The sequence below is a fragment of the Schistocerca serialis genome, chromosome 3, assembly GCF_023864345.2.
Source record: "Schistocerca serialis cubense isolate TAMUIC-IGC-003099 chromosome 3, iqSchSeri2.2, whole genome shotgun sequence".
NCBI lineage: Eukaryota > Metazoa > Arthropoda > Insecta > Orthoptera > Acrididae > Schistocerca > Schistocerca serialis.
Window position 1 is genome coordinate 113,568,743 of NC_064640.1, and position 25,431 is coordinate 113,594,173.

The 25,431-nt window shown below is 40.6% G+C and overlaps 1 protein-coding gene across 1 annotated transcript in view; it reads right to left on the reverse strand.

Annotated features, from left to right (window-relative positions):
• Positions 1–25,431, reverse strand: part of LOC126471544 (protein phosphatase inhibitor 2-like) — a 33,295-nt gene that overhangs the window by 6,170 nt on the left and 1,694 nt on the right. The window contains exons 2-3 of the mRNA XM_050099770.1: positions 23,296–23,460; positions 5,328–5,419 (exon numbers count right to left, since the gene is read on the reverse strand). Coding sequence (XP_049955727.1) covers positions 5,328–5,419; positions 23,296–23,460 — 257 coding nt within the window. The remainder of the gene's footprint in view (positions 1–5,327; positions 5,420–23,295; positions 23,461–25,431) is intronic.

The following is a 25,431-nucleotide window of genomic DNA, read 5'->3' on the forward strand; positions in this document are numbered from 1 at the left end:
CTCCCATCTAAAACTCACACGGCTCTGCGCATGCGCGAATCTGTCAGCTTTGGTATGACAAAAATTTTTCCTGGTAGCATATGGCTGCTGCTTGTTACTGTCAACATAGCTAACAGCCACACTAAGTAGCCAGAAGTGGGAGAAGTTACCACTCATAGGAGACTCAACTGCACCTCAGTCTGCTGGCAATTGCTCAAACTAACCTAATGTAAACAGTTGTGGCGTCACACTCATCAGAAAGAGTTTGTTGTTATGAAGTACTGCATAGTCTTTGTCCTAGAACCTTTGACACACTTTGTTGTTGGCAGACGCTTGTGTGTGCACTGTGTTTTGTTGCTGTAAATGGCGCATTTCCTTTGCAACTTTGATTTTGTGTGTTTTCTCTCTCGTTGATATATTATTGCTGCAGTATTATCCTGCAGTTACTGGATACAGTAATATTCTTTGTTAGTGACAGTTCTTACTAGTAAAAATTACGAAAAATTAACTGAAAACTGAAACAATGAAAAATTCCCAGAATTCTTAAATATTCCCAGTTTTATCCCAGATGAAAAACTCCCGGGTTTCTCCCTTATTTCCCGGTTGTCCCGTGGCGTATACACCCTGAACAATGACATTAGAGAGCATGAGCTCTGATTGTTTCATGGATGGGACAGAAATTGGCCGTGCCCTTCCAAAGGAACCACCCCAATATTTGCCTGGAGCACTTTATAGGGAAATAGCAGAAAACTGAATGGGCAAATTGATATAGTTACCTATAATTCCATATTTCTGGACAACCCAAGTCAGCAGGTTTATAGAACCAGTCATTCTGGCAGAAGTGTACATCCCTCTGCCAATCATGTGACTTTCTTCTCTCATCAAGTTAAGAACTTCAGAAATTATGAAACTGCAGCACAGTTCTTGAAACATTTAGAGAACTGCATAACCAAGCATAAGGGTGCAAACTTTACGCACAGTTAGCGGTCTGTTCCAGGAGTTCACACAAAGTTGACATGTCATCAACTGTGTTTGGTGTAGAGGATTTATCTGTTTTCCCTCCAATAGTGAGTACCATTTGATGCACTGAGAAGGCTTGCCCTGACACGGGATCTAAGATAATGAGAGAGAGGGTTGGGTTGGGTTGTTTGGGGGAAGAGACCAAACTGCAAGGTCATCAGTCTCATTGAATAAGGGAAGGACGGGGAAGGAAGCAGGCCGTGCCCTTTCAAAGGAACCATCCCGGCATTTTCCTGGAGCTATTTAGGGAAATCACGGAAAACCTAAAGCAGGATGGCCAGTCGCAGGATTGAACAGTCATCCTCCCAAATAAGAGAGAGAGAGAAAGAGAGAGAGAGAGAGAGAGAGAGAGAGAGGTAGGGGTGGGAGGGTGATGAGAGATTACCAATAAGTATGTCATGCTTTATAGCTCCCATCTTGATATTCCCTAAAACATGATAATATATTTTGTGAGAAATTCAGAAATCCACACAAAATCCAGTCTGCAATGGGGATCAACAAACGTTATCAATGTTCATATGGATATACACTGATTTTTTTCCTTGTTCAGAAGTTTTTTTTTTAATGATAAACATAGATTTCACAACTACTTTCATTCCCCTGCCAAGAAGTTAATAGTAATGCATAAAAAGTGATTCACAATCCATGGGCATGGAAGCTGACATGTGAATGCAAGGCTTGCACTACTTCGCAACAGCCCCAATTAGCAAATCTATCTGCAACAGATCGAAATTACTACCATTCAACAATCACTGACACTAACAGGTTGTGGACCTGATACATATAACTAGAATTTTCTTATTTATGAGCGATCTAATGATTTCATTGAAGTCAAAATGGATCCTATAGCAATTTTTGACCCCTGTTACTTTTCATAAACAGAAGAACAGCAACCTAAAGCCTTTCACAGGAGTTTCTTTCAAGTAATCCCATACAGTATGCTGAAGCCTATCAAAATTGGTGATACTTGGTCTGGCCTCTCATTGTAAGGCACATTTCAATCCCATCTTTCAGATTTTAAATAAAAAAATAAAAACAAAACAACAACAGATTATCTGGAGAAATTTTATTCCATACATCAATGTCACTTGTAATGTCTGCCAATGGACCAATCAGTTCTTCTCCACTACATCCATCACTGGTTGTACCTGAATCTGGAATTTTATGTCTACTTCAAGTGGACTGGGAATACATCAACCAAAAAATCCTATGCTTTAATGACCTCAACTTCCTACTCCAACTAGCAGAAACTGCAGGTTATATCTTCCCACCAAAAAACATTTTCAAAATTTTGATTGTTGAACTGTATCTCTTAAGATAACCAATCCAAACTGTGCAAATCATTTAGTAAATCTTGTACAAACAATTTCTCATTTTGGTCTTTGATCTAAATTACCCTGCACTAAGTTGACACAAGCAAATTAATTCTGGGCTAATGTTTGCAAAAACCACACTCAAAACTGGAGTACCATTCTTACTATGTATTACTGAAACATTTTATCTACTCAAAGACAAAATTATCAGCTATCCACAGTGTCAATAACAGTAGCACTACTTGGGACCTGAAAACTGGAGCATCTTCTTTTGGCAAAATTCACACGTAAAATGTTTTGTCTGTAAATGATGAGACATCCAAACTTAAAAGGTTGCCATGCTACATGCCTGAAGATGAAGCCTTAGCGCTTTTTGACTGGAATATTTGGTTTTGCCAAAACTTCAACAATTTTTTTCTGAAATTATCATTGCTTGTTTTCTTCTTTTGGCTCTATTTATGCTTTGAACAAATGATAGTTTGTTGAGAACCAGCAGTCTTTTCCCACTGGTGAACATAATCTTTGCTGATTTAAGGTGTTCCTCCACATTTTTCTTTTCCCACCCACTTCAATGATTACAAACTTTGCAGAATATTGATTTCAATCTTTCATTGGCATTAATAGCGGCAGACCCACAACTGACATCGCTACAGGAAGAATTGATAAGGTATTTAGCATAGAAGTAGAATCGAAAGTAACTATTCATAAGTTAGGGGAAGATTTTGACACTGTTGAAATATGTTGACAGGTTTTGTTTTCCCATCACTGTATTAGATCCTATAAACTGGCTGCCAGCCCCAAGTGTAAATAAACTAGCATTAGGACCACCAGAGGGGCAGTGGGGGGAAAGAAGCTGTGCCTCCCTCCTGCAGGGCAGCCACCTTACACACATATTGTGTGTTACTGCAATAGCCGAACTGCCGAAAGGTCATAGGGCTCACCGACCCCTTCTGGTGTGATGAAGATTGTAATCGAAGTCCATGATAGAATCATTTCAAAATAAGAAAACAACCACCAATGTACAATACTCAGCTATCAGTAACTGCTACTACACTATTGCTTGTTGAGGTCAGCAGTGTTGAACTTTGTAGTTCAGACCCAACCTCTACTGGTATTTGATGCAACCACAGTTCAAAACATCCAGAACCCAAAAGTGTCCAGACTGTACCAACTTTCGAATTTTAGCTAGCAGGCGAACTATACATTTCTTTGTTCCAAGACGTTAAGTCTGCAGCTGAGTCCTGTATTGCCCTATGCCGTGTGTGTTTTATAGCACCATCTGAACCACAGACAATTGGATTGACACTAGAGTACTGAGCACACAAATACGTCGCCGCATTCATGCAGCTTTTTATTTTACAAGTATGTTATTAAGCACATTTTCTTGCCTAATTTGTTGAGATGATGTGCAAATACCAGTGACTGAAGATTGCTCAATATCGCTGATATTGGTAAATATCAGTGATATGGCAGAAATCATCATTTCGAGCAAAAAGTCTAGTACACATGGGTCTAAAATGCATGAAGAGCTATGAGCACGTTTTTAGTAGAAGAGGTAGAGCCCATGTTTACTAGACTGTTTTGCTTCGGATCATTCCTGACATATTCCTGAATATTAACCATTCCTCCTGGGACACCATGTTTATGCAGAAAAACATATTTCACACACTCTGACAAAAATAGTTCATCTGGATACAATTCACAATCAAATAGCATTTATTAGGTACGAGGGCATGTTAGAAAGTAATGCCTCATAGTTTTTTTATTCACTTTTCAATATCGGCTGAGGTATTACAAGGCATGCATATTACTCTGTTGACTTTCCTGCTTCACTGACAAGTAGCAATCCTCTAACACAAGAGGACTCTGAATTTAAGTGGGTAACAAGGTGGTATGTAACTATGTCACTGCATGACAACCACCCCCCCCCCCCCCAAAAAAAAAAAAAAATAAAAAATTGAAAACACAAATTCAAAGAGTGTGTCCTACACATGGAGCATCCTCTCCTTCGGCACAACACTGCCAGACCACACATTAGTGCCACGACAACTGCAACAATCTGGTGCCTTGGGTTCACTTTCATCGATCATCCTCCATACAGTCCTGACTTGGCCCAATTCAATTTTCATCTGTTTCCAAAACTTAAAGAACACCTTCGAGGACTTTTCTTTGACAGTGATGAAGCAGTGCAAGCAGAGGTAAGGTTGTGGCTTCATTAGTGAAGTCAGCCACTCTACACTGATGGTATCAGTAATCCGGTATTTCTTTGTGCCAAATGTGTTCGTCGCCCTGGCGACTATTTTGATAAAGGTGTAGAATATTAAGAAAGTTGTTTTTTTTTTTTTAAATTTAAAAGCCTAAAGAGTTCTCAAATTAAAAAATTCGGAGGCCTTACTTTTCAGCACACCCTAGTAATTTCACATTTTTGCATTCTGGGGCGGAATTTGAATCTATATTTGTATTTGTACCAAATGTTAATTTTTTCAGGTACCTAGTCATCATAAAATCACAGGATATGTTGACCGCAACCTGATTCATCATTTTTTCTTCTGCCCAGGAGACTAGAGTGAAATTTAATCTTCAAACCACAATAATGATGAAATGCCACTAAAAACCTAGAAGAATTTGAACTACACACTGAAAACAATCTTTGCAAATTAGTAACAAATTTATACACTTTTCTGAGTGAACTGATCATTAATGTTCATGGAACTATCTGATGCAATGCCTTAAATTGAATATAAATATAATATTAGGAAACCAATTACACAAAAAATCCTGTCAATTTACCCTGGGCACAGTCAAATATATCTGTTTATACCATCACGGATATACTTATTTGAGCAAATGCACTAGAATTACTGTACTGCTGAATATGTATTTCCTCCTTGTTTCATGCACACTACCAGCAGGCAAACTACTGACAGTGGAACACACAAAATACAATTACTACAAAAACACAATGTATCCATTTTGAATTCTTGTAGTATCGAAAAGTGCTTTGTCAAGTATTACCTTTCATTTCATCAGTTTCATCTTCACTATCTTCTTCGCTTTCTGAATCTTCTTCAATGCTTTTTGGTGGCTTTGTTGCCTCAAGTCGAATTCTGTGGAAATAAGATCAAAATTAATGAATGTAGACATACGCTCAATTACTGAGAATATGCAACATTACAACTATGAAGGTAAATGGTAGGAAGTACAAGAAACAGAGCATAGTGAAGTTAGTGGTAGTGGCAATCTGCTTTTATCAGTGATGGCACCAATGACATTTTATTTATTAATTTTGATGTAAAAGTTCAGGTGACTGACTGCTCTGTAGTGTAAACCAAGGTTTACGTTAGGTTGAAATGTGATTGTTTTGTTGTGATGAAATGCCACTACATATCGAGCCAACAAATTTATCGTGGCACTTTATACATAATGCATTCTGTATTTATATTAATGTCCCTACTCTGGGCTCAAATTCTCAAGTTTTTAGTGCTTTTGACAACATTAAGAACACGAAAATGCCCACCCAAAAGTCCTGTATTCCCATGAGGGTCCCATTACTTTCATGGTTAAAATACGCATTATTGTACGAAATACACTCCTGGAAATGGAAAAAAGAACACATTGACACCGGTGTGTCAGACCCACCATACTTGCTCCGGACACTGCGAGAGGGCTGTACAAGCAATGATCACACGCACGGCACAGCGGACACACCAGGAACCGCGGTGTTGGCCGTCGAATGGCGCTAGCTGCGCAGCATTTGTGCACCGCCGCCGTCAGTGTCAGCCAGTTTGCCGTGGCATACGGAGCTCCATCGCAGTCTTTAACACTGGTAGCATGCCGCGACAGCGTGGACGTGAACCGTATGTGCAGTTGACGGACTTTGAGCGAGGGCGTATAGTGGGCATGCGGGAGGCCGGGTGGACGTACCGCCGAATTGCTCAACACGTGGGGCGTGAGGTCTCCACAGTACATCGATGTTGTCGCCAGTGGTCGGCGGAAGGTGCACGTGCCCGTCGACCTGGGACCGGACCGCAGCGACGCACGGATGCACGCCAAGACCGTAGGATCCTACGCAGTGCCGTAGGGGACCGCACCGCCACTTCCCAGCAAATTAGGGACACTGTTGCTCCTGGGGTATCGGCGAGGACCATTCGCAACCGTCTCCATGAAGCTGGGCTACGGTCCCGCACACCGTTAGGCCGTCTTCCGCTCACGCCCCAACATCGTGCAGCCCGCCTCCAGTGGTGTCGCGACAGGCGTGAATGGAGGGACAAATGGAGACGTGTCGTCTTCAGCGATGAGAGTCGCTTCTGCCTTGGTGCCAATGATGGTCGTATGCGTGTTTGGCGCCGTGCAGGTGAGCGCCACAATCAGGACTGCATACGACCGAGGCACACAGGGCCAACACCCGGCATCATGGTGTGGGGAGCGATCTCCTACACTGGCCGTACACCACTGGTGATCGTCGAGGGGACACTGAATAGTGCACGTTACATCCAAACCGTCATCGAACCCATCGTTCTAGCATTCCTAGACCGGCAAGGGAACTTGCTGTTCCAACAGGACAATGCACGTCCGCATGTATCCCGTGCCACCCAACGTGCTCTAGAAGGTGTAAGTCAACTACCCTGGCCAGCAAGATCTCCGGATCTGTTCCCCATTGAGCATGTTTGGGACTGGATGAAGCGTCGTCTCACGCGGTCTGCACGTCCAGCACCAACGCTGGTCCAACTGAGGCGCCAGGTGGAAATGGCATGGCAAGCCGTTCCACAGGACTACATCCAGCATCTCTACGATCGTCTCCATGGGAGAATAGCAGCCTGCATTGCTGCGAAAGGTGGATATACACTGTACTAGTGCCGACATTGTGCATGCTCTGTTGCCTGTGTATGTGCCTGTGGTTCTGTCAGTGTGATCATGTGATGTATCTGACCCCAGGAATGTGTCAATAAAGTTTCCCCTTCCTGGGACAATGAATTCACGGTGTTCTTATTTCAGTTTCCAGGAGTGTATATACAATATATATACTTTTTAATGGTGCTTGTTAGCGTTATTACTCAAAGTTGATGAATTCTACCACATTCTTCACTACTTCTCACTATATATATATATATATATATATATATATATATATATATATATATATATATATATATATATATATTTTTTCCATGATATGTGACAGTATACTTTCCCTTGGAGCTGTAAAAATATCAATCCTTTGAATGATAAATGTTTTATACACCAGTGTGGAACTTCAGAGAACAAAAAAAACTCGGCAAGAATAAAAGTTTTGGAAAGCTTTGATGTGTAGCAACATTTACACTGCATATTTTTATATTATGATACACTGCATATTTTTGTATTTGTATTACGATAGTACAGGTTCAAAACATCACGTTAGTTTTTGAAGCACTGAAATCAAGATTGAAACTCACTTTTGTAAGCCAGTCATAGCTCCTGTCACGTGACCTTGCCAGCCAATGACAGCAGATATTTAGAGCATAGGACACATGACAGTCAGCCAATAACAACATCACTGTTAATTAGAGTGAACACACAAATACAAAAAGTTAATGATTTAAATTAATACACACAGTGCAGCTACACGGAAAGTTAACCTTTCACATACAATATTGGTCTTGAGGATTAACAAGCTACAAGAAAAGCTAAGCTTTCACATATAATATCGGTCTTTTTTTCATGTGTTGCACTTTAAGATACATCACACAAATGTGCCAATAAGGTTTTAAATAATGACAATTTCTGGTCTTCTGGGCTCAAAATTCTTCTAAGTGCCTAGTCCACAATGTTTTAAGTTTTAAATGAGAATCAAATGCTCTGCGATTTAAGAAATTCTTTGCATATTCGCAAATGTAACTTAATACATCTTGCGTAAAAGGAAACTTACTTTGAAACTAATGGTTTTCAAAGCACCATTCACAATATTTTCCCGCGACCTGTTAGAAATGGCTTCGTTTCAGCAGTTGCTAGAGAGGGCCAGAAAACAGGCCTTACTGTGCATGGGCAGCTACGATGATTTAAGAAGCCCATATGTTCATACACATATAGTATTAAGAGATCTTACATGACATCATAAAAGAAACAGAAAAACATAAAAGAAAAAAGAAAAAAAAAAACATCATCAGAATTTCGTACACCATGCTAAAATGGATAATTTGGCTTAAAGAGCACATTCATATGTCCAGATTCACAATGAAGTAGGCCTCAACCTGATATTAAGATTTCATTGCAGTTTCAGGGACACAAATTTTCTTGAAGTACCAGTACTGTATTATCTCATGTTTGGTTCTTTATCTACATCTACATCGTTACTCTGCAATTCACACTTAAGTGCCTGGCAGACTGTTCATTGAACCATTTTCATACTACTACTTTACCATTTCACTCTCAAATGGCGCGTGGGAAAAAGGAACACCTAAATCTTTCCATTTGAGCTCTGATTTCTCTTATTATGGTGATCATTTCTCCCTACGTAGGTGGGTGTCAACAAAATATTTTCCCATTCGGAAGAGAAAGTTGGTGACAAATTTCTTAAATAGATCTTGCCGCAAAGAAAACAACCTTTGTTTCACTGACTGCCAACCCAACTCGCGTATCATAGTGATACACTCACCCCTACTGTGCAATAATATGAAACGAGCTGCCCTTCTTTGTACTTTTTTGATGTCCTCCATCAAACGTACCAGGTAACGATCCCACACCGCGCAGCAATATTCCAGCAGACGACGGACAAGTGTAATGTAGGTTGTCTCTTTAGTGGGTTTGTCGCACCTTCTAAGTGTTCTGCCAACAAAGCGCAGTCATTGTTTCACCTTCCTCACAATATTATCTATGTGGTCTTTCCAATTTAAGTTGCTCATAATTGTAATTCCTAGGTATTTAGTCGAATTGACAGCCCTTAGATTTGTGCGATTTACCACATACCCAAAATTTATCAGATTTCTTTTAGTACCCATATGGATGATCTCGTGCTTTTCTTTGTTTAGTGCCAATTGCCACTTTTCACTCCATACAGAAATTTTCTCTACATCATTTTGTAATTGATCGTCCGATTATTTTACTAGACAGTAAATTACAGCGTCATCTGCAAACAATCTAAGGGGGCTACTCAGATTATCACCAAGATCATTTATGTAAATCAGGAACAGCAGAAGGCCTATGACACTACCTTGGGGAATGCCAGATATCACTTCTGTTCTTGACGATTTACAGTCTATCACTACAAACTGTGACCTCTCTGAGAGGAAATCACGAATCCAGCCACACAACTGACACGATACTCTATATGCACGCAATTTGATTAATAGTCGCTTGTGAGAAACGGTACCAAAAGCCTTCTGGAAATCTAGGAATATGGAATCGATCTGAGATCCCTTGTTGACAGCACTCACTACTTCTTGGGAATAAAGAGCTAGCTGCGTTGCACAAGAATGATATTTTCTGAATCTGTGTTGGTCATGTATCAACAAGTTATTTTCTTCAAGGTGATTCATAATGTTAGAGTACAGCATACGCTCCAAAATCCTACTGCAAATTGAGGTCAGTGGTATGGGACTGTAATTCAATGGGTTACTCCTATTTCCTTTCTTGAATATTGGTGTGACCTGTGCTTCTTTCAAGTCTTTAGGAACAGACCTTTAATCAAGTGAGCGGTTGTATATGATTGCATACTGCCATATGTTCCAGAAGATGAAAATGTGCACTTGAAATTCAGTGAATGGTTGAAACTAGCCAATAGCGTGAAAAGCCACACTTATTTAGCAAACTGACAAAAATAGCTTCATTGTTCTGCAAAGCAACTGACTGACAAAACCATGGAAATAAAATAAAACCAGAAAACTAACAACATATGTTAGCCTTCATAGTTATGTGAATGTATTTTAATTCACTTTAAACTCTCACCCACATACACCTGTTTTGATTTCATTTGATGTGAAACATATAAACAAACACGAAACAGCAAAATCACTAAACATGAACGCTGCTTACGTGGAAACTAACCCCCTCCCCACTACAACCCAGACTGCTATGCACATGCGGCAATCTTTGGCAGCTTGGGCGAGTCAGAGAAGTTTTTCTGGATAGCATCTGGCTGCTTGTTGCTACTGCTGATACAGCTAACAGCCACACGTCAAGTAATTGGAAGAGGGAGAAGGTACTACCCACACGCAACTCAACTGCGCACGCAAGTGAGCCTGTGGGCAACTGCTCAAACATACTTTATGTAAACAGTTGTGACGTCACACTCGCTGGCAGCAGTTTATTGTTATTAAGTATTCCATAGTCTTCATCCTAAAGCCTTTGACATATTTTGCTGTTCATCACTTCTTACCAGTCAAAATTACAAAAATTTAACTCAAGTCCAATATAATGAAAAATTTCAGGGTTTTCCCCGGATGTCCCAGAGTGTATACACCCTGTCAACCTTTTAGATTACTGTGAGAAACCAAACCTACAAATCAAGTAATTTGTCAAGTATAAATTGTTGCCAACATGTGATGTGCTATTTGCCAGTTGTTACTTCATTAGACAAAAATTTGCACCATTATTCTGTTTAAAAAAATTAAGAAGTAATTGCTACAACATTCTTGCAATGTGGTACAATTACGTACAAAAGGTACAAGGTAAAGCTCTTAAGAGATTTCCTCTCAACAGCTTTACCAGCGATCGTACCCCCTCAACAAAACTGACACCTGAAGAGACTGACTGAGCTCTGAAATTACACATACATACATCCATTCATTGTCACAATTTATGATCATGAAGACCAACATTATTTCCAGTACGGAAAATCTTATCAAAGCAAGAGTTGAACAGTTTCAACATTTTTTTTCTGATAGCCCTTATGAAACAAACCATCTACTCAACCTATGTTAATAAACCGAAGTATATATATATATATCAATGGTACAACTATACATGAGCACAGGGAAAGAGGAGTCAGATAAGAAGATGCCGATATCACCAAAACTATTCCAAGTAATCTTAAAGTAAGTTTTGAGATCCTTGAACTGGGAGAACTTAGGAGTAAGGCATAACTAACACACCTTCATTTTCCTGATGACACTGTGTTGTTTGACACTAGAACACAAAAACTTCAACAACTAATCAGAGAACTTATTAGAGCAAGTTTGAAGCCAGGCCAGAAAAATCATACAAAATTGATAACATCTCTTCCACAGAGACAGAGCAGTCATTCGTTCCCTTAGGAATGATGATGATGTAGTAGTTTTACCAACTGACAAGGGGAATGCCATGGTTGTAGTAACGTTGGATGATTATGCCCTAAAAATGGATTTACAACCCGGCGTACAGGAGTCTATCTAGTGCCCCACAAAAAGGATTAAGCACAAGGAGTCCGTTGTCAAAAGATTTATGTAAGAAACTTCATCCTGGTGCTGGCGTTCTGTCTGGGTTGTATGGTCTGCCGAAGTTGCATAAGGAAGGGGTTCCTCTATGCCCTATTGCTAGTAATTTGAGTGCACCCACTTATAAACTAGCGAAATATTTATCATCTCTTCTCAGTCCATATGTTGGCAAGTGTGAACACCATACCTCCAATTCAGTGGATTTTATTGGGCGACAAATCTTTGAGGCTGGGTACTTCAGATCAGTGAGTTTTGACGCGGTATCTCTGTTTATACGAGTCCTTCTGGAAGAGTCCCTTAGTTTGATCAGTGGAAAACTGGATGATGAGTTGGTGAAGATTTGTCATCATGTGCTGACATCCACTAATTTTTTATTTAATGGCAATATTTTTTAACAGAACGACGGGGTGGCTATGGGCAGTCCTTTATCACCCACATTTGCCAGTTTATTTATGGAGGACTTCGAGGATATGGTACTGAGGATTTCGGCTTTGCAACCAATGTGCTTCTGGAGATGTGTGGATGATACCTTCTTCATCTGACCCCATGGACGTGATGCTCTTAAAAGAGTTTTGGACCACTTCAACTGTCTTCATCCCCACATTAAATTTACCATGAAGGTTGAAAGTGATGGAATGGTTCCATTTTCAGACATTATGGTTTATAAAAAACCAGAAGGTACTTTGGATCATAGTGTTCACCAAAAGCTGATGCACACAGATCGGAATCTGCATTCTACCAGTTGTCATCCACCACACAAATGCAGTGGCATCCTTAGGACTTTGGTACGCAGAGCATATGCCATTTCTGACTAAGACAACTTAACCTAAGAACTTGCACATTTTATGGCTGTTTTTAAGGAAAATGGATACTCTGAGAAGCATATTCATCGGGCTATGGAGTATGGACCATCACTGGAGGCGCATGAAGAGGAACATAGGTAGGTGGCCCTTCTTCCTTATGCTGGAGGGATATTGTTTAAGACTGGAAGAATTTTAAGGAATTTTAATATTAAGAGTGTGTCTCTTCCACCTTCTAAGATTAGGGAACTACTTGGCTGTGTGAAAGACGATTTGGGGCCTAGGAAACCCGGAGTATACAAAATTCCGTGTCAATGTGGGAATGCTTACATTGGCCGTTCGATTCACACAATTCATGACAGGTGTGTGGAACATTGCTGTCATATGAAGCTACACCAGACGGAAAAATCAGCAGTAGCAGCAAAACATTGCTTAAATGAGGGACATGGTATGAAATTTGACGAAACTGAGATAGTTGCCAACACTTCCGGTTTTTGGAACAGTGTCTATGAAGAGGCACTTGAAATTAGGTTGATGGATAAGTTAATCAACAGATACATTGGGTTTACTCTTGGCAGGAAGTGGAATCCTGTACTATCCCACATCAAAAAAGAACGTTCTTCGGTGCGGCCCCGAGTGCAATATATCGCCGCCGCCAGTGTTCTACTAAGGGCGGCGCCACCTCCCCGTCTTGGGGGCAGCAACCGTGATGGGCGGTGCATGCGCCGTGTACTGTATGGTGGCCTATATAGGACGTTGTTTCGCAGCCTGGCATTAGTTCTCAGTGGGCCTCATCAGCAGAAGCAGCATTCTCCTGAAAACGGTGACCAGTTGGATCGTCGAAACATCGAACTGAGTTGATTTTAGGCTCCGGCAGCAAACCTGAGGAGACTTTCAAAAATTACAATGCTTAACCAATAAATTGAGATGGAAACAGAATACATTAGCAATGAAGTCCTAGAATCAGTTGACAAGTTTGCTTGTTCAGAACTGTGACTGGATGGACAGCACAGAACAAGCAAAGTACAATATCCTTGAAACTAAATACAGGTTTCAAAACCGTGCTTCTGATGTGTCTCAAAGCAAAAGCTTAGAATCAGCATGTCCTGCCAGTTTTGACTCATGAAAGCAAGACAGACTTAATGTGAAAACCATTAAAAAAGTTGAGGATTGTCCAGTGAGCAATGGAGGAAAAGAAACACATAAATTAGAAAACACACCAGAGTTTAAGATTTTATTATGGCTATTATGAAAATGCAAGGGAGGTAGATGGGCTGCAGCTGGGTAAATGCACTCCTGGAAAATGAAAGCCGAACACTATTAATTCGTCGCCTCCGCAGGGGGAAGTTTTGTTGCCACATTCTTGAGGACATATACAGGGTGATTCAAAAAGAATACCACAACTTTAGGAATTTAAAACTCTGCAACGACAAAAGGCAGAGCTAAGCACTATCTGTCGGCGAATTAAGGGAGCTATAAAGTTTCATTTAGTTGTACATTTGTTCGCTTGAGGCGCTGTTGACTAGACGTCAGCGTCAGTTGATGCTAAGATGGCGACCGCTCAACAGAAAGCTTTTTGTGTTATTGAGTACGGCAGAAGTGAATCGACGACAGTTGTTCAGCGTGCATTTCGAACAAAGTATGGTGTTAAACCTCCTGATAGGTGGTGTATTAAACGTTGGTATAAACAGTTTACAGAGAATGGGTGTTTGTCCAAAGGGAAAAGTTCTGGACGGCCGAGAACGAGTGATGAAAATGTAGCACGCATCCAGAAAGCATTTGTTCGCAGCCCAGGAAAATCGACTCGCAGAGCTAGCAGAGAGCTGCAAATTCCACAATTTCAGCAGGATGGAGCGCCACCACATTGGCACTTATCTGTCTGTAACTACCTGAACGTCAACTATCCGAGGCGATGGATCGGCCGCCAGGCAACCCGTGACAGAGCACTTCATCACTGGCCTCCAAGAAGTCCTGATCTTACCCCCTGCGATTTTTTCTTATGGGGGTATGTTAAGGATATGGTGTTTCGGCCACCTCTCCCAGCCACCATTGATGATTTGAAACGAGAAATAACAGCAGCTATCCAAACTGTTACGCCTGATATGCTACAGAGAGTGTGGAACGAGTTGGAATATCGGGTTGATATTGCTCGTGTGTCTGGAGGGGGCCATATTGAACATCTCTGAACTTGTTTTTGAGTGAAAAAAACCTTCTTAAATACTCTTTGTAATGATGTATAACAGAAGGTTATATTATGTTTCTTTCATTAAATACACATTTTTAAAGTTGTGGTATTATTTTTGAATCACCCTGTACAACATGATCACTCAGACAGAGCCACACACGAGTATGTCAACAGAGCATGCACAACGTCAGTGCTAGTACTGTGTATACCCTCCTTCTGCAGCAATGTAGGCTGCAATTCTTCCATGGAGACAATCTTAGAGGTGCTGAATGTATTCTTGCAGAATGGACTGCCATTCAGTTTCCACCTGGTGCTCCAGCTGTGCCAGAGTTCATGCCATACATGCAGACCACGCAAGACAACATTTTGTCCAATCCCAAACATGCTAAATGGGGGACAGATCTGGAGATAGTGCTGGCCAGGGTAGTTTATGTACAACTTCAAGAGCATGTTGGGTGACATGGGATACATGTGGATGTGCCTTGTCCTGTTGGAGAAGCCCATCACCTTGCCAGTCCATAAACAGTAGCATGATGGTTTGAATGTACCGTGCACTGTTCAACATTGCGTCAATCACAAGAGAGGTACAGCCACTGTAGGATATTGTTCCCCATATCCTGATGCCGAGTGATGGCCCTTTGTGCCTCTGTCATATACACACCCGATTTTAGCACTCACCTGCGCAATGCCACACATGCGTACGACCCTCATTGGCACCAAGGCAGAAGCAATTCCATCACTGAAGACGACATATCTCCATTCGTCCTTCGATAAACACCTATCGCAACACCACTGGAAGCTGGCTGAATGATCATGGGGTGTGAGTAGAAGATGCTGTGACAGTACACAGGACTGTAGCCCAGCTTCATGGAGATGGTTGCGAATGGTTCTCGCTGATACCCCTGGAGCAACAGTGTCCGTAAGTCTTTGTGAAGTGACAGTGCAGTCCAATACGGCATTTTGTAGGATGTGATGGTCTTAGCGTGCAGCTGTGCATCGCCTCTGTCCAGACTCAGGTCGATGGGAATGTGCACCTTCTGCTGATCACTGGTGACAACATCGATGCACTGTTGAGACCTCATGACCCATGTGTTGCACAATTCTGGTATATGTCCGCCCAGCCTTCCACAGGCCCACTATACGCCCTTGTTCACACTCCGTCAATTGCACAAATGGTTCACGTACACACTGTTGTGGCATGCTAACAATGTTGTAGACAGAGCTCTGTATGCCACGGCAAACTGGCAGTGACCAACCACTGCGTAATTAGCAACATTCCACTGCTGATAACGCAGTTCCTGGTGTGTCCACAGCACTGCATGTTTGATCAATGCATGCACTGCCCTCTCGTAGTGTCCAGTGCAAATGTACCTCATTGCATGCCATCGTTTGGAAAAACCTTGTTTCGATAACATGAATAATTTATGAGATGCGATAATTGATATGACCACAATTTGCGATGGACAAGGATATGAATGGGCGCATCACATGCAACAATCTGTCGGATATACGACTCAGTAATTCGAGAATGAAATAACATGTTCTGCTCTATGTTTTAAATGTAATTCTGATACCGTATCTACATTTCATTCACTGCAACAATATGAAGCACAGTAAGTATGGCAGATAACTAAAAGAAATTCAGTTCTTAATAAGTGTAAGATGTGCAAAAATCAAATGTTTTCGCCTAAAAGTTTTCAAAAAGATTAGTTCACACTGGCCGGAACACCAGGCACCAGCATTTGGCAACCAGTACAGACATAACAAAAAGGCGCCCTCATCACAGATTGCAGAGCAATTCTGTAGCAGCAAAAGATTTAACGTATTTGCCATGTGTTCTAATATAAGGTGTCCCCAACACCAAACATTCAAGCATCTCACTGGATATGTCTTTTCTGTCCAGTCAGTGTACGTGACAATTTGCAGTTATGTGCTTTATCTTAAAAAGTTTATGGCATTTAGATTAAGGGATAAGTGGTTTCTCTTGTGGAAAAATAATCTAGTTATTGCCTAACTGGCATTAACGTGCAATGGTAGAACTACAGTGAATGCACAATACTGCACACATGTCGAAAACAAGTATAAAATGAAAGTTTGAATGTCCCTATGTGGAAAGAAAATCAATCATCATCAATGGAGAATAACGGAAGTTTAACAAAGACGAAAGCTGCTGAGATATTGGAATTCAAGTCAGCTGCTTTCATGCACCCCAGCACCTGAGAAAAGCTGCATGAGAATTTAAGTGTTTGGTATGGCTAAGGGCAAAGTCACCAAAAAAAGGTACGACAGTGAATTAATATAATGACAAAACTTACAGTTGCTGCAAATAATGATGAAGCATACCTATATGGGTAAAACGGAAAAACATTCTTTTAAATTAATGGATTCTTCAGAAGATCCATTTGCTTTTACACGTGTATTTTTCCACGCAAGAAAGGAAGACACAGGTCTCAATTTTACAACAGACACTACTTTCTAGAAACTTTTCCAAAGTTTTGCACCAGTGGCTTGACAATTTTTTTGATCTAAATAATTCTCAGTACCTACTAGATCACAGGAAGTCACTAGTACCTGTATGTACAGTCACCTGTGTCACGCAGGTAACAGTAAACCCCTATTTTCAGTGCAATTAAGTAGACCAAAGAGTCATCAATTGTGAACAAGACAATGTGGCTTGTGTAGAATACTGGATCCATGAACACTTTACAGGCCATTTCAAGCTTAATCCACATTTACTCCGAGTCCAAAAACATGTTTCTGTTCATACTATTGTTTCTGAACAGGTCTGCAACATGTTTATCATCATCTCCCCATCCATCCTAGTGACAAAACATTTCTGTATGTTAATTCACACTGACTGCAACAATGAAGCTGCCAATATTTTACATAGTGTACTTAATTGTGTACAGCAAAGAAAGACATTGCCATCAGGTTGGATGGTATGAATGATATGCTGTGTATGCTAAATGTGGAAGAAGGTCCCACTTCTAGTAACTTTGATGTTGCCACCCAATTTTGTAATTATAGTTTATTTGATGGAGCCTTTTGTTAAAAAAAATCAGAAAAGCAATTCCTGTGAAGCAGTTTGCTGTTATTCTTCAGTTTTTGGCAATGAGAGATTCATTTCAATGCACTGCACATTTATTTCATACACTCATTCTCAGGAAAGAAGCTGTTCCCAGAAGGACGAGGTGGACTGTGTGCAGATGGTTCCACACATATGAAATGATAACACTTTCAACTTTGAGGGCCCAACATGTACTACGCTACGCTGCCACAAAATGTACTTGCTAAACTGGCATTGGACACCCATTATTGTGACTGGAAGGGTCCAGATGCCATGGTATGGAATTGTCAAGGTATCAGATTTTCCCCTGTAATACTCCATCCCATGCCGCTTGCACCTGACCAAGCAGATCCCACAGAGGTGAGGGTCCTGATGACATGCTTCACGGAACCTACAGTTGTTATCTGGGGAGCAACCATGTTATGTGGCTGGCCGTAGCAGTGTATCCATAGCTGCACAGCATGCTCAGGAGGTAGCAGCGGTATGAGGATAACAGTTGTCCGGTAGAAATAGGGCGTAAGTGTATTCACGAAAAGCAGAGCTACCAATTGCAGGACATCATTCATGTACCGTGCAGCTGTCACCGAGCCCATGAGGAATACTAAAAGTGAATAAGCACCATAGGATATCACCATCACATCAGTCTGGTGGGACATGTAATGGGGGACTACAAACTACTCTTTGTGGCACTCTGAAAAGCCCCATGTTCATCGTTGCCAACAGCAGGTGAGTCGGGTGCAACACTGTGTGAGTGTCAGGCATCGTAATGGTCAGTGTGCAGTGCGCCACCTGTCAAGCTACCACCTGCCAACAGTACTAACACTTGCAGTATGTTGTATAGAAGAAGGCAGATCATCCCACTGACTTGCCCTTATTGTTGTGGTTGGATCTGCTCAAATGCAGCGGATAATTCTGTGGTGCTCATTCCTTGTGGTTGTTGGGCATCTAAATCCTACATGTCCAGCACAAATGATTTCCTGTATCCAATGCCACCAACAATGGGCACTGGTGGTGTCCGCACAACTCGCGTAGTATGCAGTATGATGATAGGACCACCCAACCTCTCATGGGGCCACAATGTGGCCCCTCTCCAACACTTCCAGCTGGGCACCTGATCAACAAACATTGCACATGTGCAAAGTGCATGCATGTCCAGGTCATGCACCCTACTTCATACTTGCCAGAACAGCTCTTTGGGGCACTTTTATATCAATTGATGGGCTTGAAATCGTGGCCTAACTGCGATCCTTGAGTGAGCAGCCAACTGTGCAAACTAATAATTAGCATAGCTGATGATGTACAACATAACCACCCAGTTTGCAGTGTACCGGTCAGGTTCTTCTGGGTGCAGCTGTTTATGACAATGAGTATTTCAAAGCAAGCTATATATCTTACAGTTCTTGCAGTTCGTGAGCTGTCGGTTAGGAATTATGCAAAAGCATTCCAATTATGTACATAACATGGAAGTATATGAAGATTACAGAAAAAGAACATGCTTTGTCCACTTTTTTCCCCAAACTGAGTTGTGTATGCTATGAAATTTAGGATTCCGTGTCACCCACAGAGAACATCACTAGATAATGACTGCTAACTACAAATTATAGCTCTTTAGCATTCCAAGGAGAAAGCAACAGATCTGCATGCTGTCCTTTTGGAGCAACTGAGAGGACTATGGCTACCCCGAAACTATACAACCATCTCCACATGATGAGTTTGGCCGCTATGCATCAATTACAGATAATAGTGAGCACCCCCCTCTCCATCCCCACCAGCACTTTGGTGGATGAAGAAAGTGGGCAAGTGAACACCTAAAACATAGCCTGCATCATTTGTTCTCTTCATTCTCATGTACAAGATTTGTCTGATACCTTAATATCACCTTAGGTGTGTGTGGAGGGGACAGGTATCACCACAAATCTCAGGAAAGCAGTCTCTCGTATTCAGTATGGTGGTGAGTCAGTCACATTCTGGGTCTAAATTATGTACAGATTTCTGACCAGGGTTGCCAAAAGTTTCCTGAAGTGAAATTCCATGACATTTCCCTGATTTCCAGACAAATTTTAGCGTATTTCCCTCACAAATTTTGAGATTTCAACTGTACGCACAGACATAAGTTGACAAAAAAAATGTAAGGACTTCTGTATTTCTAAATGTGTGAGCAAAAGTCATAAGTGTTAACATCAACATCTTTTGTAATGAACTGTTTTTAGATGGAGAAAGCAAGCCAAATGGTATATATGCTTCATTAAGACAACAGATGTTATTTTATTTCAATAAAGTGAAACATTTGGTGACAAAAATACACATTTCTTTGGAGTTGCAAGACAGATTTAAAATACCTTCACTGATTTCAGATATAACCCCAGAAAAATTAGGCCTCGTGAGAGAAGTGTATAAGGCAGGGAAGAGTTGTGTAAACCAACACTATAGGTTACCACCAATAAAACGTTGGTTCTACTATGTTCATTATTGTCAGTTATTACCCACTGTGTTATGTCTATTATTTTACAGGTACTGTGTGGTTTTTCCTTCAAGAAATACTTGAATACATAGCGTACAAACTGCCAGCGACTGCCACAATTTTTTTCCTTCTTATGGTCCATACTCTCTAATATGTAAACTACTTTTGAAGTGCCAAAATGTACAAGAATAAATAAAATGTCTACACAACACCGCACTGTACAATTTACTAGCAGTCAGACAGTCACAATTACTGAAGTCCATTGCCTGTGGCCTCTGGACTGCCGAGGAGCACTACAGTCCTCGGTCAACAGATAAACCACGAAAATCTGCTGCATTATGCCACACACAAACAGATCTGGCTTGCAGGCAGATCAGTGAGACTAGATCTGACGGGCAGGGTCTGCACATTAGTGGGAAATGATGGGCTTCAGATCAGCAGGCCCGATCCGTTAGATATACTCATAGAAATGGCCTGCGGTTTAGGCCTATCATGGAAGTCCACTCATGTGGCCAGCTATTCACGTGTCGCAGACACCATGTCGATGAAATGAGACTGCGATGATCAATCCACGCACAGATAAGTTGCACGAATACTCTGAAAATCAATATTAATGAGGATAGGTAGCAACCCACTGCAAAGAGGATTGCTGAGCTGCAGACAGGCACAAAGAAAAGGCAATCATACTCACAACTAAATTTTTAGCCATAGCCTTTGTCATAAAACCAGCATGCACACATTCACACAGTCACTCAGACACAAATGTGCACACCACCGTCTCTCGCCACAGTGTCAACGATCTCTAAGAATCGGATTCAAACAAACAACTCCTCGCGCCTCTCTGCCTCTTGTCGGCAGCTGCTAGGCCAGCAGCAAGAAGTGGTGGCAGCACTGACTGCAAGCTGAGGGGAGTGGCAGGAAGAGGAGAATCAGTAGGAACGAGGGCATAGGGAAGCAACGCACGCATGCAGTTGCGCCCAGCCAGCGAAAATGCGTAACATCTTAGTAAACAAACCATTTCGTCCACTGAGACAGAAAACATTTTTTAGTCTCCCCCCCCCCCCAAATTTCCCCTATTTCCTGGACAGATTTGAAATTTCCTGATCCCTGATTTCCAGAACTTGCGGCAACCCTGTCACACTTCACGTCACTGCCAAGGGTTACTGGAGGCTTGTGCCACATTGAGATAGTAACCACCAACCTGCTGTCTAGTCTTACATTCAAGATCTAACCAACAGGTTTGCTTTCAAGACTGCAGTGCATGAGCACATTTTGCTAACTTCATTAACACCTTCCTTCAGGAGGCAGGAATCAACCAAATGGAATGGCTTGCAGAACCTGCTGACATTACCCCAATTAAACGTGTCTCAGACCAAACTTGCAATGCAGAGTTGCAGAAATCCTAATCACACACCAGATTAAGACAGAGCTACACTATCAATGAGTAGGGGTAAACTGAAGTGTCCGATTCCACCTGTCTGGTTTGACCCCTGATGTATGGGTGTTGTGTGTGACGTCATTGCGGCGTGGAGTTTGAGTTGGTTGTGTTTGATGGCGTCGTGTGTGTGTGTGTGTGTGTGTGTGTGTGTGTGTGTGTGTGATGGCCGGCCAAAATTTGTTGGTGGTAAGTAATTTTTTTTGTCTATTTTTCCTCTAGATGTAATGTTTTGTGTATTGTGTATTGAATGCATTTTAATTTACGTAGGGATGTTTGAGTTTTTAATTTTTGAGGTGTTGTGGTTTTGATTTTGTTTTTGTAGTTGTAGGTGTTGGCTCTTTTGTGTCAGTAGTTATAGTTGACCTATACAGGTTAAGGGAAATGACCTATGCCTATTTTCGTATGTAGGTATAGGTGTTTTGGTACGGTCAGCTGAGGTCAAAGCATATGGGTGGAATTGGACACTTCCCTATTCCCAACGAGTGGGACAAATGTGTGTAGCAGCGAGCTCTGCCACACTGTAGACAGCATGTCTAGGAGTATCCAGGCATATTACAATGAACTGTGTAAAGCAACACTGTTAAATTTTACCCTTGGTAGATTTTGATTTCACAGATATGCAATTTCACAGTGACTGCAGCTTTGTTGCTGCTTTGTTTACACCCTAAAACAGTTAACTTTTTCAGTTTAATAAAACTTTTCGTTTTTTCCCACTCCCTCTGCATATAAGCAGTCACATGGCCACAGATATGCTAGTGGCGCAAATTATTTTTGAACAATTTATTTCTCAGTACACCAACAATATGGCACTTCCCACATTTTTTTGCTCTTTAATCTTATTTGAAGAAAACCACTTTCCAAGCAACAGTACCATACCATTTGTATTCTATTAGAAAGACGAGAAATTTGAGGTGTTTAAATAATTTTACATATACTCCCAACTCTACATTTTTCATTATAGAGCCCTAAAAATTCTGCCAATGATAAAATGAAGAATTTTACAACATTCCACATAAAAAACCTGTTTGCTTTTCTGATAGTTTGCAAGACGTGGATAAATGTGTCTTGCTTTATTTTTGTGAGGTCTTCCCTGATGATTTAACAGTTCTGTTCATTCATATTTAAGTGTTCTAGAGTGCTAAAGGCAAAGTCACCAGTGCCCACAACACTTCAAATAACACTACACCATGCTGACAAAGCAATGCCAATAATATAGGAAAGTCTTTAATCAAGACATAATATGTGACCGTGCATATTCGGAGATAAAGGCAATGCGGAATTCTGAGAAATAGCACTAAAGTAGACCACTTGGTCACCAGAACTGTAAGAAAGGGATGGTTTTAAATCAAAGGTTGTTTTAACCAGGTGACATGACTTAAGCAACACACAAAACTTTCTTTAAATTCATATTGCTCTCAAAAAGGCATAAACAAGGTGTTAGCCCTTTTCTTAGTACAAAATGATTTAACTAAGCACAATTCCAGCCTCAATGCATTCACACTTCATTGGTATTACGAGAATCACCTGATGCACTATTAGAAACCACAAAGGAGAAAGAAAACTGTTAAACATAAAAAATGGAACACAGTACAAATACCTTTACATTCAAAAACATGCACAAGCAGAATTTAAAACCAACTCACTTCTCTGCGAGTACAGCCGCATCAAGTTCATCTACCATTGCATCTTCATCAACCCAGTTGAATGGTGTTTTGGGTTCCTCGATCTTCATATGGCCATACTCTTTGTCAGGTGGATGAAGTGTTGCTATTATATTCATTTCATCCCATTTTGTCTCTTTCTGTTTCCTATGAAAACAAAACAGTAGCAAGAAAATGCAAACATCTAGGGAAACAACTTAGTTTAAATGTATGTAGTCAACTGGTTCTAATACAATACATTAAGATATTGTGGTACCTAGTCTCTTGATGCAGATTTGGTTTTCATTAACATACAAAACTTAATGATTCAAGATTACTTCAATGCCTGCTGAAGAATATACATTTGAATGACACTTACGCGAAGTAAAGAATCAATAGTATTACTTGAAATCTGTCTTTTCACACACTGCATTAGCACTGAAGGAAAGTTCTCTGATGGAATCATATTCTCAAAGCATGTCAGATTGGAGCAACAATCAGTAATTACTCTTGATGTAGAAATATGAAGTTCTGGAATTCACAAATTCGCAATGTACTAAACCAACTTTGAAATAATTACTGAAGCCAAATAGGAGTTTAGTTATGTTTCACAGAGATGTATGTGTGACTGGACTGCCAGGTATATATATATATATATATATATATATATATATATATATATATACACACACACACACGCGCGCGCACGCACACACACATATCCATCCACACATATACAGACGCAAGCAGACATATTTAAAGACCAATATGTCTGTGTGTGTGTGTGTGTGTGTGTATACCCGTCCTTTTTCCCCCCTAAGGTAAGTCTTTCCGCTCCCGGGATTGGAATGACTCCTTACCCTCTCCCTTAAAACCCACTTCCTCTCGTCTTTCCCTCTCCTTCCCTCTTTCCTGACGAAGCAACCGTTTGTTGCGAAAGCTAGAATTTTGTGTGTGTTTGTGTGTCTATCGACCTGCCAGCGGTTTCGTTCGGTAAGTCACATCATCTTTGTTTTTAGATATATATATATATATATATATATATATATATATACCAAACTGTTCGGTACTTCAGCCCTGTGTTTGCTAGAATGTACACATTGCCTGGTACTTTTAGAATTCCATTCATATCACTAATTTATTTACTCATTATAACTGTACCTGCTCAGTGCTTCAAAAGTTACAAAATCTGATGCAAAAAATCATTAAAGCTAGCTGCAATTGTTATGTCTTGCATAATGCAGCAAAACAATGCATGAAATTATTATCTTTCAATACTGAAAGTCTTGTGCCAAATGTTTTCCATGAATTTTGCTATCAATGCTGAAACAGTGGAGGTGTTTAAAAAATGCTTTGCTTTTGTTATAGTTAGGTGGGCAACTTTACTGCCGGCCGTGAAATGCTTTTGCTTGGGTGGAAAGTGATCAAAATACATTTTCACCAAGGGGGGTGAGAATGAGTGCAATTAGCTGATTTGGTCTTTTGTTAGTAATGAAGAAAGTGGATTACCAAAGTGCTACATTTATTTTGTACATGATTTATTAAATGAAGTCCACAAATGCATCAAAAGTCTGGAATCAGAATAGTACATAAATCCTGTAGAATTATGTAATATTTTCGTCACACTAGAAGAGGATATTGAATTATGCAGGAGCAATTGTTTCTTTGGAGCAAACGCGAACCAAGAAATATGTTAAAATCAAATGGAACCGAGGAAAATAAATTCAAGAACCCAGCTCTCATAGCTTACAAAAAAGCTGAAGGTTATCTTAAAAAGTGGTTTGACAAAAAAGAAAAAAAAAAGCTTTTGCCAAAAAGACAAAAATGTATTGGAGGCTGTAAATAGCAACAATAACTGAAATTTTTATGGCTTCTTAGTGTTTTACTGTAGTCACTCTCAGAACTCTGATTAGCATATTCTTTCACCTTGGAATGTTTGATATGTTCGTCAATTTAATCTGGCAACCCTAATGTGAGGAGACACCAGTATAATCATGAAGCTCACTTGTTGGTCAAGTGATCAACAAGCTTCAATTTATTGGTACAACATACAGTAACTGCAACTTTTACAAGAATTCTTTACAAAATATTTGTAGCATCTGTACTGCAATACAACTCGGCAGTAAATCTGAAATTTGG